General features: G+C 40.1%; 1 protein-coding gene across 3 annotated transcripts in view; it reads right to left on the reverse strand.

The window, feature by feature from the left end:
* Positions 1-546: 546 nt before the first annotated feature.
* STX7 (syntaxin 7) overlaps positions 547-21,337 on the reverse strand; it is a 38,980-nt gene continuing 18,189 nt past the window's right edge. For 2 of the 3 annotated variants that reach the window (XM_028510443.2, XM_036024736.1), the window contains exons 3-10: positions 11,821-11,890; positions 10,424-10,517; positions 9,588-9,725; positions 8,727-8,779; positions 8,096-8,192; positions 7,030-7,102; positions 4,485-4,567; positions 547-1,830 (exon numbers count right to left, since the gene is read on the reverse strand). In XM_028510443.2, the coding sequence (XP_028366244.1) occupies positions 1,741-1,830; positions 4,485-4,567; positions 7,030-7,102; positions 8,096-8,192; positions 8,727-8,779; positions 9,588-9,725; positions 10,424-10,517; positions 11,821-11,890 (698 nt within the window). In that variant the 3' untranslated portion in view covers positions 547-1,740. Of the gene's footprint in view, positions 1,831-1,982; positions 2,736-4,484; positions 4,568-7,029; positions 7,103-8,095; positions 8,193-8,726; positions 8,780-9,587; positions 9,726-10,423; positions 10,518-11,820; positions 11,891-21,337 lie in introns of those variants that run through there. The other variant, XM_028510444.2, reaches the window with a different exon arrangement.

Here is a 21,337-nt window from a genome sequence, read left to right on the forward strand (position 1 = left end):
TTAAGTGCTTTTGTTATTATTAGGAACTTACCATAACATAAACAGAAGTAAATGTATGTGTCTTTACAACAGCATTTATCAAGTAAAACTATGTCAAAAAAATTGAAATGATTTGTGAAAGCCGCTGGGACTTTTATGGCCACAAGATGCTGGTACATGGCATTAAACAGCACGCTTCTCTGCACTCATGATAAAAAAACGTGATGGAGAAAGCCCGACGGCCCGCTGACTTCAGAACAGGTGGATGTTGCATGGACGCTCTTCCCTGCACCACTTAGCCCGTGTGTTACAGCAAGCCGACTCTGGTGAACACAAAACCTCAAAGTTTCTAATCACTTACAAAAAAGTTTTCTACAGTCTCCTTTATAGGACAACAACTACAAAAAGAATTTTACTGTCATGCAAAGCAGCTTTTACTGGTTAGTGGCTGCCTGTGGGTGCCGTCCCTCCGCTGGGGTTTCGGGCAGCGAGGCAGCAGAAGCGTGAGGTGAGCGTCAAGTGTTGGTCCCGTGGAAGCACAGTCCTCATGAAACAGAACTCTCCAGACACTTTTAAAATCATCTTTATTGTGACTGCAAATGTACAACTTAGTTAGTTACTCGATATTTTATTTGCTCCCATTTGAAGTTCATAGCTTGCCATGTAAAACATTGCCTTCACTAACAAACTGCTGTATAAGAACATTATAAAATACAAACTATAAACTAAGATAATTCTTTACAGTATTCAGATTAGTACATTAAAACAAGAGTGACTTAAAAAGGCAAGTGAGTCAATTGGCAAACATCCAATTCCTTTTCCAGTGAAGGAAGGTACAAAACGGTACTCAAGGGAAACACGAAATGTTCAGTGCTGGGTGCTGAAAACACTGTGGCACAGTTACCTCCCCAATAATTTTGACCTAAGGATACAAATGTAACCATTATGCTATAGGAGATGAGAAAAGATCATTAATTTCCATTATAATAGCTATGGAAATACTCAACAGAATAACAGGTTGGGATCCTTAGAATTCTAACACAGAAAGTACTGATATGTCACACTCTCCATCCAAATCACATTAAACATTTATAGTGACTACACATTCCTCAGTCAGTGTCAGATTTAAACAGAGCCTACGTAAAAACAGTCTATCCTTAGTTGTTTACTAGGCAATCTACAGCATATGCTTAATATGTACACATCAGGTATATGAAATACAGTGGGAAATGATTCACTGATTTCATTCAGAATAATCAAGGGTCTTAAGAGAAGATAATTTGTGCTGGGATGAACCAGAAATGAAAACCAACATAAACACATAATTTTTTCAAGGTGTTGACAATATTTCCTCCACTGCGGTAATCAAAAGGCAGAGATTTTCAATGAAGTAACGCAAATCTGGTGCATGTTACAGATGCCCACAGAAAACACACGCACACCTTTAAATTTATTAATTCCAAAAACTAAGTCAACAAGATAAATAAATTATAAATGAAAGACATATACAATGTGGGCAAAAAAACTAAGTTATTAGACCAGAAAGCATGACAGTTATGCCAGCAGTGATATTTAGAAAAATGTTCAGTATTAGAAAACATCAGATTTAATACAAAGGAAACGTCCCCCCAAATAAAAATAAAAGTATGGGAACCACCCTTTATGCAATAGCGTTAAAATAATAATTAAAAAACCATGATTACAGGAACCTCCCTGCATAATTTAGATTAACGTAGTGCAGCAGTGTGCTCCTTTGTAATTTTAGCCTTTCACTCCCAATATGATGCCAATAATTACAACTCCGATGACAAGGAGAGAAATGATGATGCACAGGGTTTTTCTGGATTTGCGCTGCAGATGCAAAAACAAAAACATGTTGACAAATGTAGTGAAGCATCTTCATAGCAACTGAAAATCATTTGGTTCATTTCTAGAGTGAAATCAATAGTAATTTATTGCCCTTAAATTTTTGGTTGTATTTTTCTTTTCTTTTTTTTTTTTGTTTCTTAAAAATCTCTTCAATACACATGGGACTATTTTTTCAAAAATATCCATCTTGAGTTAATGGTACAATTCAAGGGGTAATTGTTCAAACTTTTGTTGGTAATTTTTCTGAGGTAGAAGGCACAGAAAAATAAAAGGTACTGATTTGAGCAATGGACTCAGGTCATCTATGTATGAAAACAAAGAACAGCTTAAATGCTTATACATTTTAAAACTTTCATCAAAAAGTTGTTCTTCAAATTGTCAGTTATAAAAAATAGTCATGGTATTAAAAGCACAGTACAGGCAATATAGTCAATAATATTGTAATAAATATGCACGGTGTCAGATGGGTACTAGACTTAATGGGGTAATTGTTTTGTAAGGTATATAAATATCTAATCATTATGTTGTACACCTGAAACTAATAAAATATTATATGTCAACTGAAATTGAATAATGATTGTTTTAAAAAGCTGTTCTTCAAAATAAGTTCTCTGAAAATAGCAAGTATAAATGTTTGGCAATTTTTCCCAAGGTTAATTTATTAGTTTTGAAAAATATCATTCTCATTCTTTAATGTTAATGGAAACTGCTTTTAGAATCTCAACATACTAATAAAAAACAAAGAGGCAAAAAAATTAAGATACAGTCATTTGAAATGTAAAGGTTAAGAATCATTCCATTCCATTCTTCATTCCTGGCCCAGCTGTAGATTTCTGTATTTCTTTAATGGCTTGTGTATCTCACAGCAACATGCAGGAATCCTTTTTCTTACAGAGCAAAACAATTCGTAAATTTACGTTGTATTTTTGTGACTTGATGTATCATTAAATTTACAAAAAGATATGTTTCTGACTCTGAAGTTACCCTAAAAACCATGAATACTTTTAGCCTTCCACATGTTCATCTAATTTTTCAACTGAATACTCCTTATATGTAAAACCCAATTCCTCTAGAGTTTCAATACCATGCTTACACATTTACCCCAGATCCCACGTGGTTACCAGACACATGGGTAATGCACCTTTAAGAGGCAGTCACAGGTATCCCCCTGCAGGACAGCGGTTCCCTGGGGAGCCCTCCCTAGGGTGGGGTGGTGAGGTCCTTGGGTTGCTGCAGTGACAAGGGCATTTATCACCTTCCTTTATGCTCATGGCCCACCCAACCTAGTGAGAAGCACCATCCTGCAAAGGCAGGAGGTTATCATCAAGGCTTCCAAAAGCGACTCCTTTCTCATCACTGTGAGGCCTCTGCAGCTCCGTACAAGGGCAGCTCCAGTTTTGGAGGTGCAACTTGGGAAGGTGTGTTTCTTTTCCTAGGGTGGCTGCAGGCTTTGCCTTCCACGAGGAAGAGGAACAGTAAAACTTTTATATAGTGCATTCCCCCAAATCCAGAGCAGAATGAAATAACAGGCAAGCCCAGTCGTGAGATGTCCTGCTAAACACTATGTGTGAGCAGTTGTGACTGTTGGCATTTACTGCTGCAGTGTGTAAACGTGCTCTCAACTGTTTGTGAATAACACAGTCTCTGACACAATGGCACTAATCCCACAGAGGCGTGTCACAGGCACAGAGACGGTAAACATGCTACCCCACCAGTGCCAACAACTGGCTGTCGTCAGCGCTCTCTGCAGAGCTTCACTGTGCTCTGTGTGCCACTGGATAAGCAGTGGTCTGTCCAGTGGAAAATGGCCTTGAAATCAAAGGGGAACTTCTATGGTGAGAACAGTAAAAAGCAACTGAAAATGTCTAAGATGGTACAAACCTTACATGTTTTATGAGAAGGAAGGTAACAAGGTCTGAGAAAATAATTGCGAACAACAAAAAAATGGGGTTTTGAAAGGGAAGTCAAATCTAAGGTAGAATTTAGTGGTTTCCAAAAACCCTGGCCTTATCCTTGTTGAACAGCAAAGGTCTACATACTAAACAACAGATTAACAGTCCATGCTCCTAATACTCATACGGTACTTTACACACACTTGATATCTGACACACACATGTGGACTCCTTTATTAACCTGGTTTACTTAAGAAATCAATTTATTCTTAGTGAAGGGTTGGCTGAATGCTGACAGAACACCTAACAGTGAAGGCCACTCCAAGCTACTACAAGTTCCCCAGGACCTGAAGGGATGGCTTTAGGACAAATCTCTTGCCTCTTTCGTCCATAGTCATTGACAAAAAAGGGAAGAAAAGGTAGAAGCGAACGGTGAGACACTGAGGCTATCAAAGAGGTTTCTGGGGTGGAAGGTCCCAGGGCCATCAGAGGCGGTCAGAAAAGCCTGGAGTTCACTACTGCGCCCCTCGGCACTCTAAACACTACACCTCTAGCCCCAGGGGCCACAGTTCTGGTTCAGCCCTGAGTGTCACCAAACTAAATCCAGCTTTACACCAGCCGGCATAATCCTGGCCTGTCTTCCACAGGGTCTGACACTTCAACATCTCCAGCTGCTTTAACCCTGACGACACACACACGGTTAAAAGTCCGAGTTACAAAACAACTTATTACAGCTGATGTTACCTGATAGTCTGATGCCCTTGACAGTTGCTGGTTTGCTTGTTGAACGTGCACCTCTGCATTTTCAACATTTGCTTCTATACTGTCTAAAATGAAACACACACACAAACACACCTGTTAAACATGTGCCGATGCTATAGTGACAGAGCTGTGCAGGTCACTGAATCTCACTCGAGGTGAGGTTAAACGTGCTCACTATTCAAAGGGCAGTATCACTATGTGGACTTTTATTTTGGGTGAATATAGAGAACTAAAGGCTGTCGTTGGCTCTATGGCCATCGCCGACCTCCTTTGGTGCGGACGCCCAGCCCTCCCCGAGGGCCCACGCAGGCCTCTCTGGCAGCAGCAGTCCTCCCTCGCGCCCTCCGGGGCCCGGAGCAGGTGTGGCTCTGCAGCAGGAGACCGCTGTCTCCGTTTGGAGAAACAGCTTCGACTCTCAGTTGAGTCGCTCATGCTCTCAAAACCGCCCACCCTTCTTGTTGCAGACACCTGAACATCTCATAGTTTTTTCCTCTCATGCCTTAAATAATAGTTTAGCCCCTGACTCACTGGTGTTTCCTTCAGTCCTCTTCCTGTTATCCTGATTGGCCATACGATTTCTCACTGATGACCTCCTGACAGCCTGGCCCTCCAGCTCCTCGAGAACACATTTTTCAAGGCTTGGCCTGTTACCCCTACTCAGCCACTCACTTCCATGACCGTATCACAAACCCGGCCATCACAAATAACTGCAGCTCCTCCGTCCTCTCAGCTTCAAGCCTCGCTCTCTGACCACCACCCGCTGTCCTCACAGCTCACCAACACCTCGACTTCCCTACCCCAGCACTGTTTCACTCCTGCCCTTACCCCTTACCTGGCTTGGATCCCGTGGAGCCGCATCTATCTGCCTTTCGTGGCACTCATCCTCAGTTCCCTTGAGTCCTACTCACACGACACAACCCCCACCTGCCCCATGAAGCTGAACGTGGGTGCAAAAAAGAATGACCTGTTGCTGACTTACTTTGCTTTATAGGTGTGACTGCCAAGCAAGCCCACCTCTTTTCCCTGCCTCCTGGAAGACTATGGCACACTTCTTCCTCTGTCCTCAAACTTTTCATGCCTCCTCATGCAGTGCCATTCTCAGCCAGTGACCTTGACTCTAGATCACTGGGATAATGGGAACAATTAGATGACAGTCCCATACTCTCTTCTGGCCCTACTCACCACGACAGGAGACCACACCCCGGTGCCTGATGTCTCCTGCGTGCAGTAAAGGGGGGACTGTCCATGCTTCCGCCTGTGCACTTCAGCCCAGTCCTTGTCCCCTAACTCGAACACTTCCGCCCCCATGACTTCTGCCATCGTCTCCACCTTCCTCTTGCTCATGGCGCTCACGAAAGATGTCAGCGCCCTTCTGCCCGAGAGGCCTTTGCACCAGCTGCTCCCTCTGCCCGGAGCGCTTTCTCTCACTTGCTCCCTTATCGCCGTGACGTCTTCACCGAAATGTCCCAAAATGTCACCTCGCAGTGAGGCCTTACCTGAGTGCAAAAAGCAGCTACACCTCCGCCGGCCGCAGTCCCACTGCCCTGCCTCGGCCTTATTTGCCCTCACAGCACTTATCACTACTTACTTTCCCTTTCTCTCTCTTGTTTTTTTTAACTGTCTCTCTTCTTCAATTAGATTATAAGATCTATAAAGTCAGGGTGTTTTTTCTGTTGTTTAATTTCAGCTGAATTCCCAGTGCCTGGATTTGTGCCTGGATACAGTAGGCACTCAGTAAATATTTGTTGGATGCATTAAACAGTTTACAAAATTTTATCCTGTGGCCTACTCAGGTGAGAGAAGAGGCTAAGAATGGACAAATACTAGTTATATTAAACTATAGATTCATGTATTTCAACTGAACTAAATTCAGGAAACATATTAAATGCATCTTTAGATACATTTTCATATTTCAAAATGATAAAAATAACCAGAATCCTGACCAGTGCTGACAATTACATCTCAAATGAGTTACTATTATACTTAAAACTTAAAGGGAGTCTTAGTCACTGATTTATTGTAAGAATTTTTAAAAAAGAATTCTGAATATCTAAGTAATACTACTAAATTAATCTATATCAAAAAGCTATTAGAATGAATGATCGAACAAATAGCTACCTATTCCCTCTAATCTAAAGGGCAAGATAGCATACAAAGTTATAAATAGCACAAATTTCTCCAAAAGTCCTAATTGTGATGAGAACTAAATTGGGATAAGACTAAAACCAGAAGTCCTAGAAATAAGCTAGAATTGTGTTAGATGGTGCTTTCCATGACCTCAGCAGGAGACCCTGATTAAATTTGAGTATTCTGAAATAAATGAAGCTGATCATTTCAACTGCTGGGAGCCGAAAACAAGATCTGTTTTGGATGATGCCAGCGTGATGTTTTTGTCTGCTGTAGACTATTTTTGATTCCAGAGTAACCAACAGACAGAAAAGGAGCAGTTACTCTTGCTAAAGAAGTGACCACAGGTAAACTGCATGTAGCTTGCTCGCACCTCACAAGTCTAAGCAGCAGGGCTTACCTATCACATCTCCTTGCTCGTGAATCATCATTCCCAAATCTTTAAATATTTCATTAATATCCATAATATCAGCCTAAGAGAAAAAGTCACATATTATTATAATCAGAAATTCAGTCCCCAGTCCACCAATGGGGAAAATAAAAATACCCCAAACCACCATGCGTAGAGAATACATAAATTTCATTTCCTCAGAACGGTATAAAATATTCTTTATATGACATATTCCTAGTAAAAATGTATACATACGTCAATTTGACAACTTGAAAGAATAAAATATTAGGTGTAAATTTAAAGTCTCATATTAATAAATTTGAATATGCAATGGAATACTGATAAACAAATGATACAATTACTTTTCCTCAATATATGATAACTATTATATTTGCCCACTTAAAGAGTAAAGTTTAAATACTTTACTCGGGAGGGATGGGGCCTGTGCCTCAGTTTCTCCATCTGTGATGTGGCAATGACAACGTCACAGGTAACCACTTCACAGGGATTTTATGGAACTCGACACGACAATGAACCAGCAGAGCTTAGCACGAGGCGGTGCTCGGCGCGTGGACGCCCTCAACACGCTGCAGCTGTTGGTAGCTCTGGCGGCCCGCCTTCCAGGGAGCCGGGAGGTGCCGTAAGAACTAAGGCTTTAGGTTTCTTTGATGTCACAAGCGCACTGAAGAGAAATAAAATGCCTTTAAAGCCCTTGTAAAAGTTGTTATTCATGCAGGTGAGCTGTGTATCCTGTGCCGCAGAGGCCCTCCAGACTCCCTGAACAGACACTTATCTCTAGGCTGCTATTTCCTCAATGGTAAGGTGACCTAAGATGACTTAACAGAATTAAAAAAAAAAAAACTGTGGAAGGAAGTATCTTCTCTCATCCGAGTACAAATTCTGAAGACATTTTTCTTAAAGGAATCATTCTAACTTCTATGAGAAATGCCACCAAATCAGTATATTTACTTGGTTTCCCTTCTCGACCCCTCTCCCAGCACTCGCCGAGCACCTGCAGGGCAAACTCGCTGAGGACAGAGCAGCAGTCACCTCTACACTGTGCTGTAACACTTACCTCGAGCTGCCTAATAGAAGACTCTCTCTCGTGAATAAGGCGGAGGTCATCCTCTGTAATTTCATCATCCTGTACTTGCACTTGAGGTTGAGTTTGGCTAATAAGAAGAAAAGAATATGGAAAAAAGAAAGAACATATTAAAACAATAGGACTTCCTCCCTATTTAATAAATACTAAATAGAACATTTTTTTCCAAGTCAGAGAACAGCTCAGGTTCTAAGAATATAACAAAAATATTAATCAAATCTTACTCACATTTCACGTCACTGATACTATTTTGAGTTATGATTTAGTTATTGGAAAGCTGTATTTGGCAACTGGGTATTTCTTGTTGGTTTACTAAAACCTTACACAAGGGCATTCTCTATGCCAAATACTAATTAAGCAATAATATTTATGTGGACAAATAATTGTATTATTCCTTATTGGAAGAGTTTAATATATTTATGTATTTTTATAATAAATACTGAAAAAATTTTCTTCAAATGTACTATTTGTTTTCTATTTATAAGTAACTTAGGATAGCACGGTGTAAAATATGGAAAGCTCTAATTCTGTTCTAGGGACCATAATGTACAAACTGTATTTAAATAAGTATCTTTTGACCAGTGTTATGTTTTATACTTCTTACCTTTCCCACGATACAAGGTTCCTTTCTTTTGAGCTCTCCTCAGGAAAACCACCCTGAATAAGTTAGCAACAGATCAGATTGAGAAGGAAAAAGAAAAAACACATAACACTCACATTTCCCCTTGTAACAACCTGGACTGATTTACATATGCATGTGAACATACATGTAGAGCAAAAAAAGTTTTGTTCTAATATTTTAGTTCAAATACTTCAAGTAATAATGAAATTGCATCTTAAGATGACAAGGATGGCATTCATTAAATACTCCCAAGAGCCATATAATACATTATTTAATTAAAATGTAGCATAATCTTGGAAACTCTACATTAAGGAACAAGAAAACAAATTGTGATAGTTTCTAAGGGAATTTTCAATTAGACTGAGTCAAAATTCTGCTCAAAATTATCCTCTCACTTATTTTCTCTGGGTTACATTTCTCCATGTGAATGAAAATTTTTTAATATTTGTATGATATATTCAGTTTGTTCATTTCTGCCTTTATATAACCTAGGAGTAAAGGGCTCTCTTAGTGCATGAACACTAAGTAAGACCTTCAAGTTCAAGTAAATGTGGGAATATTACTTAGGATTTGACCCCTAATCTTTTCTGACAAAATATTTCTATATTTTTAATATAATCTATAATCTTTTATTTCATGACATGGATAAAATAACCACAGTAATGTATAACTACATAACTATCAACGTTCTTAAAAACGGGCCAGAAACACTTGAAAATTACTGAAATACTGATTTCCAAGATATTCACAGGTCTTTGTGACTTACAACGTACGCCCATGTCATCTTTTACGGGATCCCCACAAAATATTAGGCCCATTTCCACAGCCTTTGCAAATACTTACAGATACTCTGGAACTGGCTCTCACTCGAGCAACAAACTCTTTCTCTTTCTCAGCAGCTTGCCTCTGGACCTTCTGAAAGTTTGTCAGTGATGTTGTGAACTCAGCCACCAAGCGATCCTTCTGGATTTTCCTTTGACGCTAGAGCAAAGGGGGATAAAAAACCTACTAGAATCAAGCTGTGAAGTTCTACAAATTTTGTAAAAGTTGTTTTACCATGAGCTCACTCTTTATTTAATTCTGAAATTCTTACTCTCCAATTACAGGGCATTACTGATAGATTTTCAATAACATTTTGACAATATGTTCAAATACCTTATAAGTTTACTTTGAGGCAAAAAGTCCATAGTGCTGAATTTCTCACCTAAAATTTTCACTAAAATCTGGGTTACTTTAAGTAGTTCATCTTCTTTTTCTTTTCCTTTTTTTTGGTGGTGGGGGGGAATAAAACCTTACACTCTTACCTACATAATAATGTCCGCTGAGTAAGCGAGGAAATAAATATGCGCCCCTAGGAAACCTCACATTGTGAATGAGTGCACATGTTATACGAAGTCAGCTCTGGAAGGCCAGGAAACAATTACACAGGAGGCATTTTCTGAGCACTTACTTAATTATGGGTCAGGGCAAATGCATGGAAATAATTTTTGCTTTATTGAACCACAGGATATTACCTGGGCAATTAAATACAGTTTTGTGTTCTGTGAACTAATCTCAAATAGAATTCCCCACCCCCAACCCCCATGATTTCCTTTCTAGAGTAACAGTTCAAAGATCTCATAATACATTCGATTCCTTTTATATTCAATATATCAACAATGTGTTTTAAAGCTTGATACCTGTTCACTGGGGGTGGTGGGCAGAGATCCAAACTCTTTAATGTACTTATCTGTTTCTTTGGCAAGTTGGTTAGTATACTGCTGCTTCTGTTGCCTAAAGTGAGAGAACACACAATATAGAGAAAGAACTAATATATTTCCCTAAGCTACAACTCTATCATTTGAATCAATCTTGATGAATAGTTTTATAAAAATCACTATCTTCTAGGCCAGCTCCAAATTTCTCTATGAAAATAAATTTTTCAGGTTCTATTCTTTGATAAATATTGAGCAAATATTACATGGAAAGGTAACATTACAGTGCAGGTAACCAAACCTTGAGAAATAAATGTCAGTGGCTACTTAGAAAGGAAGATGACTCAGACCAACTCGGGACTGTGGGATGTCTCATGTTTGAGACACTGGGCGTGTGGGAGCCTTCTGTCTGCATCCCACAACTGGGAGGTCATTAATAAGTGAAGAGGATTTGTTGCCTTTGAGATTTGCCCAGTTCTCAGGTCTTAGGGTACATCTGGCTTCTCATATTTTTATATTTCACAGAAAAGTACAATATGAATTATAGATAACTATAAATTCTTCAAATTGTGTTGCATAAAAATATGAATGATTATCATCAATCTTTACATTTCTTCATTTCTTCCTTCCAGATCTAATGTTGTCTGGCATATTACTTACCACATGTATGTTACCTGAAATTTGTAGCCATAACTGCACTGAACTAAGATTGAAAACTCAGGCTCAGAGTGATGCTGGGCAAATCATCAAACCCCTAATAGACAGGTTTTCCTTATTAAGCAAAATGAAAACAGTTCTTTTGATTTACCTCACTGCAGTTTTATAAGGTTCACATGAGAAAATGTGTAAAACATTTCTAAAATCTTTAACACCACAAAGTATTATTGCTGTTCTTCTAATGATATATTAATTTAGTTAAACATGTATTATATTACTTCATTGTAACATTTTTTAAAAAACAGATAAATGCTTTCTGAAATTCAAGTATGTAGGTACAAGCTTTTGAGGAAGAATTCGTATTGGATATGGATCAGATCTAAACCAAATAAAAATCTGGTCACTGTGGCATTGTAGCTATGGGAAATAAATCATACACATAGAGAAGCTTAGAGTATCATTTTGTAAAAGCTGCCAGAAACAACCTATTTAAAAAGTATAAGAAAAATAACTAAAGAAGTTCTGCTTTGAGAGAGTAAGCCAGATCTTTAAAAAAGTCTGCCTCCTTTGGACAAGGAAAAACTTAACACAAAAGTTTGGTACAAATAAGGGAGAAGAAACACCTTATTAAGTTTCCATTGTTTTCTCCAGTAAACATAACACTACACACTATCAAAAAATATAACAATAGTTATTTTTCCCATTTTTTTAAATTAAATACTTACAGCTGCTGCCTCAATTCGGGTGAATCTTGAGGTGTTCCAAGTTGATTCAGAGTCCTCTGTATTTCCACAGCTATCATGAAAGGAAACAAATGTATAATTGTTACAGCTGTTAGGGCAACAGAAAATAACTTAGAAATTAATATAAGCAATTCGGCAGTTAGAAAAAGACAGACAAATAAAGATAAATATAGAAAACAGTTAAAAAGAAATAAATGGTATATTTGAATCTAGAGATAATGAATTAATTCTCAAGGGGAAGCTGTGTGGGGGCATTAACGTAAGAAATTGCAGTTATGACCCAAAAGTAGTATGCTCTCCCATCTTCCAACAGAACATTCAGTGTAACAGCACACAGGCTTTCATTTAAAAACTGTGAGAAAAATCATTGTAACAATTGCATAATTCATTGAAATATACAGTAAATGAAGTATAGTTAATAAGCAAGGAAGGAATAACAAAATGAGAAAGAATTATTTTTCAGTTATCTCTGTAATAAGTGATTCAAGCAAGGATCATCAAAGGATGCTAAATCCACAGGACATTCACAGGACCTCAAATTATCACCACATAGATGACATTAATTACAAAGAGCTAACTTCATCATAAGTTTGTACCTTAAGACAAATGATCCAATTTAGCACCATCAATGGTACCAACTAGTACAATGAGGGTCCTGACAATACAATAATAAAGTCAAAATATGATCTATGTATTTTTCTTGCCAAAATATTTAACCCTCAACTAATCGTAAGAAAGAAGACAGGCCAATCTAGACTGTGGAATAATCTACAAAACAACTGGCTTGACTTAAAATGTCAAAGTTGCAAAAGGAGAAAAAGTGAAAGCAGGAGAGCTTTCTATGTTAAAAAAACAGAAAAGCCCCAAATAATAAAACATACAAAAGGTAATATGATTTTTTGACTGGTTTCTAAATTAGAAAAAAACTGTGGGGACAGTTGAAGAAATTTGAATTAAAAATTTTATTTTGGAGTGACAGATATTAAATAAACATTAAAAAATAGCCCTGACCAGTGTGGCTCAGCTAGGGCAGTGTTGGCCGTAAAGCAGAAGTTCACTGGCTTGATTCCTGGGGTTGCGGGTTCAGTCCCCAGTCAGGGTGTGTGCAAGAGGCAACCGATGGGCTTCTTTCTCACATCCATATTTCTCTCCATCTTTCCCTCTCCCCCATCTCTAAGATAAATGATAAATAAAATTCATAAAAAAATGTCAACAATTGGTGAACTCAGGTGAAGGGTATATAAAAAGTTCACTGTACTATACTTTACTTTTCTGGAGGTTAAAACACTTAAAATTCAAAATAAGGAGTTTAAAATTCCAACTGAACTCACCCCAGAAGTCTAGGACCACTGCAACTTTTTTTAAACAAAGGCTCTTTACAATGGGGGGGCCCGCAGTTTCACGCATGTGTGCACACAAACATAACGTCGAGTATAAATAAGCTGCGGGTCCATCTCAAGGTAAGGGAGAAAACTAACTCAACCCACCTGTTCTTTTCATTAAAAAGAAGTCGTTTACTTATATAGCTTGAATGCTTTTAAATAGTCGTTATTTATTTACGGGATCAAGGGAATGATTGTATTCCAAAACACAGTATAACTTTTGTTCACTTGGGATGATGTAATGAACACCGCTTTCAAGTCGAAGCTGGAAAAGAGCAATACTGAAGGGGAATCATAGGGCATATAGCAATTGTTAACCATCCAGCTAGTTTCAAAGGAATCTCTTTTTGCCTTTATTTTGGCGGATTTTTCTTTTGTAGGGTGGAGAATTCTTGTTTGCTGTTTTCAACTTATGGTTGCTTGCAATTAGTTATATATTTTCTTTTTGTTCTAAACAGATTTTCTTGGACTATCTTAGACGGGTTTAAAGCTTTTATTTTTAAAAAAATCTATGTTGATTAGACTAATTGAAGTATAGACTTCTAGAGGATAAAACTAAGCATTTATCTCATCTCTAGAGGGTTCCCGTCTTTTAAAAAGGTCACATTAAGTGAGAAAAAACAAACTGTTCAATAAAAGGATACCAGGAAAACTCTCTAACCATTTGGGGGTTACAGAACCCTATCTCACTTCATATAACAACATAAATCTGTAATAAATTGTTAATTTAAACAAAAAATTGAAACTATTAAGCTGTAACATACTATTATAAAAGTGTATTTATTATATGATCTTATTTATGATGTTGGTGGGAGGTATAAAATATTATCTAAATATGACACAAAACTACAAATCATGAAGGACAATATAACAAATTGACAAAACACACAGTGTTAAATGTTACATAGAAAATATATAACCATGTTAAAATATACATAAATAACACGTTTGTGTGTATAAATGGGAGAAAATATCTGGAGTGTATGATGAGCAGAGGAGTTAATATCCCAAATAGTAAAAAAACACTTAAAACTTGGTGATAAAAAAAATAGCCCAGGAAAAAATGGGCAAAAAATATTATCTTGAAATTTACAACAAGCAAACAAACATATAAGGAATTCAACTTCATTGATAATCAACTTTTCACAATCAGGTTGGTAAAAATCAAGAAAAATAAGCAGGTAAGAATATAATTACAATCAAAAGCCTTAAATACAAAAGGTAAAGACAATGATAGAAGAAACAATAGCCACACTGTATGAGGAACCAGAAATAACTGAGAAAAAGCCAGACAAAAAAGTGGGCCAAGAACAGAAACTTTAATAATAGTCACTGAACAAATGAATAGCAAAAAAAAAAATAATAAATTGAAAACTATACCATCCTGGAAAGGATAAATAACTTTCATGTATGGATGCTATATAAAATTTAGCCATTAAAACTATTAATGGTTGAAAGTATATGATTATCTTACCCAAATGCTGCACACCTGAAACTAATACAGAATAATAATAAATGAAAAACTCTAATTGAAAAAAAAGAAAGCTGTCACCCACCACAGAAACAGAAAGAGAAAGATTAAGTTGAACTGCTTCTGATAGTCCCAGTGGGAGCCTGAACCCACCGAATGGGTATGCCCCTGGTTTGTCTTTAAACAGATATCCTCAGTAGCCCCAGTCTTCACCCACTCTGCCTGGGGGGTTTAGGGGAAGGAAGAGAAAACTGGAAGCCCCTGGACTGCACTCCAACAAAGCGGTATGCCAAGAGCGACTCCTGTTCCTGTCACATTGCTCAGAAACGCCACCGAACACCGGACAAGCTGCGAGTGGTGAGGAGTTCCCTAACCCCATCTAACTGGCCCGTCTGGGGGTGCAGGAGGTGAACAGCCTCGGTGGCTGGCTGGCAGAAGCTGTTCAGATAGTGACTCCAACCGAAACGCTCTTCAAAACGTGCTATTTGCTAGAACAGATCACCACAATCTCTGGCACCTTGTATAAACCTGCTGATAGGATGAGTACTTTGCTGTATCCTAAAAAAACAGGAAACATGAGAAGGAGTTTACTTTCAATTGGGCAGAAGAGTAGTGAGCCTTAATAGTTTTATGTTGGTCTATATATGCTCCTATCTCTGCAGTACAAGCCGTTTTTCTAGGATGTTGGTCATCTCCTCCTGTAGGACACTACACTAGTCCAACACATTGCTTATATCTGCAATCTAGAATCTGAAAGCAAAATACAGCATGTACTTAGGGGCCCTGAAAGGATGTTGCTATGCCAGCAGGCGGAAGGGACACTCCGTGAAAATATGAGGCTTTCAGTAAGGATTCTTGGTCCCTTAATCTGTCTGGACTGTTGACATAATTCTGCAAAGTAAATGGCAAACTGCTTTTTTTAGAGTCTCAATACTAATAGGGAACAGTGCATGGTGAGAATCATGCTGCTCTAACCCATTTTACCAAGGGCCCCAAGAGATTGCCAGCCTGGGCTTCAAAGCCACAAAAGTGAAGGCTAAGCAGCTAGTTCAAGTGGTGGTACAGCAGCTCTACAATATGGCTTTACTGACCCAGCTGATCCAATGGTAACTCAAGCGCCCGTGTATTATCAGGGTGCTGTATAAAACCAGTCCCAAATCCCAACAGAAAAAAAAAACAACCCATAGAAGTCCCTTAGAATCCTGAGGCAAAATCATGCTGTTTTTGGCAAACCCATGTTATCCTTTTGAAGAATAGTTCTGATCTTGCTACTGAGCCTGGGATTAAAAGCAAACAATAGTCACTAGGCAACCAAGTGACCTGAGCTGCCCACTACTCACAAGGTGTGATGTAACCTTGTTGGTGTATCAATTACTATATCCGTTCTATGTATGTCAGTCAACCTGTCCCCAATCCCAATTCCTATAGCATTTGTTCAATGGGATAATAAACTAGCAATGGAGGCATAAGAGCCTAATATAGGCTCACCAACTCAGACTTCCCCTTTCTCAAACTAACATGCTTACTGGCAATGCCACGTACCACTCTGCAGTAACAGCAACCAAAAGTGAGTATGTGCTATGCCGCTATTCTTGGAGGCATCAGCCAGCCACTTGGCGGCAAGATGATTACACTCCTTCCACCATGGGGGAGGCAGAATTGTATACTCACTGACATAGCCCTGCAGGTCACCCCAAGAGTCCCCCAGCTTCCCAGTCCTTATATAGCCACAGTCATGGTATTCCACACACCAGTGCTTCTGAGGAGGATATTCACTTCACAAAGAAAAAATTAACAGATCTTCAAGGACAATGGAATTCACTGCCCTGCTGCATTTCCTTATCTAGAACCTGCTGGGCTTGGCTTCTAGAATGTTTAATGGCCTGTTGAAGACTCAATGATGGTGTCTGTCGCTTGGGAGAAAATATCTGGGAAAGCTGTCCTACAGGATCTTTATGCTCTCAAAGGAAAACCACTCCAGGGTGCTCCTGTTTCACCCACAGCCAGAAGGAAAATTCAGATTTGGGGAGGAGTGAAACTGAAGAGAAATGTTTCAAATTTATACCAAATCACCCAATGGCAAATTTCCTTCCATCTCTAGCGGTAACTGAGAGACAATATCCAAGTAAGAACCACAGCCATGTCTTTACCTGAGCACAGGCTGAGATTGCATCTGCCCATTTGGTGCCAGGAGAGTATGATGTCATTGACTGAGGTAATTACTAATAGGAAGTAAGGCTATGCCAGCTCATGCCAACATGAGAGGAAGAACTAACTAAATCTAGGCGAGTAGCAGCCAGGAACTAGCTAACAGTGCCATCTTTAATCATGAAGTCAGTCTCACACAGCATGTGAACAGGAGCAACGGGGACCCTGGTTTGAAGATCTGGGTTACAGCCAAGGTGCTGAATGGAAATGTAAGGAACATGGAATAACTACTCAAGGAGAAAAGTGTTCAGACTAACTGCACCCTTGTTTCTAGCTGTAGAGCAGCAATTAAAGACAGACAGAGAGAGAAAGAAAGAGAGCTCGAGAGAGAGGGAGAGAGAGAGTGAGAGAGAGCGAGAGAGAGAGAGCTCGAGAGAGACTTCTAGGTAGATGACAAACAGGATGGTGACGGAAAAACCGACAACCACTCCCAGTTGCTCCCACATCAGGTCTAATGGGTTTCAATTCATCATCTAGCCTGGGGTATTGGTAATTCATGGGGTGGTCATATTCAATTTTAAGTGGCATATGTCCAACTTTAACGAAAACTGTTGAGACATGAAAATTAAGGAACAAATTCTTTATGTAATCATAAACAGTGTCTTGAAGGAAAATTTAGCTAATACATGGAGGTATTAAGATGCACATCTTAAATCAAGATGCACATCTGCAAGAGCACAATGAAGAAATTCTTTTTATATTACTCACAATTTGGAATTATTTGCACGATTACTTTTAGAGAGGTGACTTTAGAGAATGTATTACATTTTTTCATAAAATCAAGAGAACACTATTCCCTATACATCCAAAAAAGAGGTGCACTGCTATCTATTTTGTCAAAACTGAAACAGTGCCTTTTCTGAGGCTTCATAGCTTGACTACGGTGGACCCATTCAGTTCCACGTGGGTCTGATGCCATCTAGTGGTTTACTTTAAAAGTGCTATATAGTAACCCCCCGCCCCCCCCCCCCCCACATATTTTAGTCATAAAAAACTGCAGGCAGCAGTAGGTATCACAGGCCATGCAATGTGACTGCCCGTCGGAGGTCACCACCGGGGAACGGGCGGACGCTGTCTGACTGTGCGAGTGGCAGGCGGTGGGGGCAGCCAGGCCTGCCCTAACTGGCATGTAGAGCGCCTTCAAAGAACTGTCTCCAAAGATCTGAGAATGGAATACAATTATCTTCTCTTTTAGCACAAAACATCACTGTTGCTCCACCCAGAATAACTCAGAGATGTAACAGCCAATCAAAATGATGATTGGTCAAATCCACGGACAAGTGGCTTTAAGACTCTGACTCAGTCTCACGCACATCACTTGAGGTCGAAGAAATAAAGTTTAGTGCCGACCAGGAAGCAGCCTGATTTGGAAACCTGACCTCTTTTCTTCCTGGCTACTGCCCTTGGCCACTTTTACCTAATCTCCCCAAGCCATAATTGCGTCAAGAGTCAAAAGGAGAAAAAATCACTTCCTTCTCAGATATCACAAACTTCAACTGAGAACAGCGGATATAGTAAGAACTCAACAAATGAGCACTAACAGTATAAACTGGTTTATGTTATTCTCCTGAAGTCAGAAATGAACAAGAATATTCTTACTAACACAACTAACTAATGTGGGCCATGTTTTCTTGGGTGGGCACTAAAACTTAATTTCTGATATAAGAATTTTAGGGATAAGCCCAGGCTGGTATAGCTCAGTGGATTGAGCGCGGGCTGCGAACCAAAGTGTGGCAGGTTCGATTCCCAGTCAGGGTACATGCCTGGGTTGCAGGCCATGACCCCCAGCAACTACACACTGATGTTTCTCTCTCTCTCTCTCTCTCTCCCTCCCTCCCCTCTCTAAAAAAATAAATAAAATCTTAAAAAAAAAGAATTTTAGGGATAATAATACATATCAATTGACACAAGACAGTTTTATCCCGTATTTAGGAGGGAAAAGTCAGCTGCCTGACAAGTATCTAGCAGTTACATACAAGGGATGTGACTGAAACTCAACTAGGGAAAAACAAGTAAGTATTAAAAGAAACAAACTCTGTTTTAGACTCAACTCTTTTCTCACCTATCAAACCCTCCGCCTGTTCTAAACAGTGGCTTGGAGCACTACAGGAGATGATACAATATGAAAACCGGTGAGTTGGCTACAATTAGAGAATCGAAGGTCTGGGTTCCTTAGAAGGGACAAGGCGCATGGGACAGTGCATCACAAGAAAACTCGGTGTCGGCTAGCTGACAGCAAGTCTAAACACACGAAGGTTCTACAGAAAAAACAGGTAAACTTGGTCTGCTTCACATGTCAAGAAAAACTAGGAAAAGTGTGTTATAACTCTGAAAAGCCCATCTCAAGTGGAGACACTCCCTGGAGAATCTGAAAGAAAGATACCAAAATAATTATGGGCTTTTTTCCAGTGGGCTACCTTGTGCTCTGCCCTAGGGGGCTTATCTTCTTTGCAGGTGAAAGAACTGACACAAACTGTGGAGGGAAGAAGGGGCGGCAAGAACGATGAAGAAGGACCTTCCAAAGCATTAGTGTTGAGTGGACAAGCGCCCCTGGGGGCCAGGCCCACTGGTGGGCTGTGCTCGCCCTCCCGGCACTGGGAGGCACACCCTGCTTCCCGAGGCAATCTCTAACTTAGAACCATTTAACTTTAAGTTTCTCATTGAGTTTCTTCCCAGATACTTCAAAGGCAGAAAGGAACAGAAGTTAACAAAGTGGAAATTTAGGGCATTTTAAACTTTTTGCAGCTTAATAATAGAGTTAAAACTGAAGGCACATTTATGAAAAATAAAGCACAAAAACAGGTCATGTGACGACTATATGTAAACAATGCTTCAGATTCCTAACACGGCGAGAAGAACACAGCAAGCCCTCCCTTAGCAAAGACATTCTGTCCTGACATTTCGTCACATGGACCTGCTCAGGTCACCTGTGCTGAGAGTCCACACTCAGAAGGCGCAGAGGCCCAGAGGAGGCTGTGGCCCCTTCAGAAGGTGACTTGTGTGAGCAGCGACCACGGGCACGGGCTTGTGAAGCCAGCTCCTAACCTGCGTCTGAAAGGTAACTCTTCTCCAGGATTCTCTCACTGCCTCTTAAGTTCTATGTTTTAAAAAAGGCAATGCTTTGTTACAAGGTTCTTTGAAACAAAGTTGTATTGTCACTGGTGCCTCTGTTCTATGGTTCTTGAAGAGAAAAAAAAAAAAAACCAACCTGTGTGAATTCTGGAGCTAGGAAACAGGCCTTTGCTCTAAGCACCATTAGCTTTTAAAGATGTGAGAACAGTGCCAAACGGCAGAACCGCGCTTTGTTCCCGCCTCAAGGTTGTCTTGTACGTGCGGCTTGCAGTTGTGAGGCTTCAACAGTTTTGTTTTAAAAACTAGACAGCTTACAATGGTAAAGCATTTATTTTACCGCGTTTTCTCAAAACAGTTGTTCTCGGTTTGCTTATGTAGAGTCCTGACTTGTTTATTTCTATTTATGACAGAATGTATTAAATCTGTTCGGTAGTTCTACAATTTAAAACAATCCTTAAAAAAAGGATCTCGAACAGGGGGTGGGCTTAAGGTGAAGCCTCACTCCTTCCGGCTCCCCAGGGCCCCCGGCCGGCCCCCCTTGGCCCGCCTCCCTGCTGAGTGTGTCTCCCAAGGGAGGGACGGCCTGATTCCTCTCCCTCGGCCCCCACAGCAGCCGGGGCTGGCACTAGAGGAAGTTCCCCTCCAGTGCACGTGGCAGTGATCCCCAGACCGGGCAGTGATCCCCGGACCTGGCAGTGATCCCCCAACCACCATCTCAGTCCTGACTTCTGATCAGTTCTATCTGCCAAGTCAGGGCTGCTCTGATGTCGCTAAAACACTGAAAATGGATTTCTGCTTCCTATGGAACCATGGTTGGTTTCCGAATCTCCCCTCTTCTTCCCTCTTCAAGCCATGCAGAACAAAGAGGGAGGAAAAGGAAAACCCACCCAAGTTACATTTTCAGAGACATTAAGACAACAAAAAAATTCTCAAAAATGTACATGTGGTCAAGAATAATAGAAAAGAGCGGGTCCCGAGCAGGAGGCATATGTGTGGGGAGGGGAATAAGGGGAATCTGCAGAGCAGAACAGTGGAGGCGGAGCTCCAACATGGCAGCCAGTATCCACTTCCAGAAGGTCATGGTCGCGCCCTGCACGGGACCAGGAGCAGGACTGACAAGGAACTGACTGGATACTCTGTACTCTGCTGGGGGAGGTGGGGAAGGGGGCTCGAACCACACTCAGGGGCCTAATCTCTGAAGGTACCATTTTTCTCTAGGATGAAGCAGACTTCTTAGAAAGAGGTGGCTGTGCATCTTGGGGACATCCAGACTGGAGGGGAAAGCCCTCCTACACCAGACTGGGTGCTGAGAGGCAGAGGGAAGGAAAGGCTGCTTCAGTAAGGACAGAGAGAAAGGGGACCTTGA

The sequence above is a fragment of the Phyllostomus discolor genome, chromosome 4 (assembly GCF_004126475.2).
Source record: "Phyllostomus discolor isolate MPI-MPIP mPhyDis1 chromosome 4, mPhyDis1.pri.v3, whole genome shotgun sequence".
Lineage (NCBI taxonomy): Eukaryota > Metazoa > Chordata > Mammalia > Chiroptera > Phyllostomidae > Phyllostomus > Phyllostomus discolor.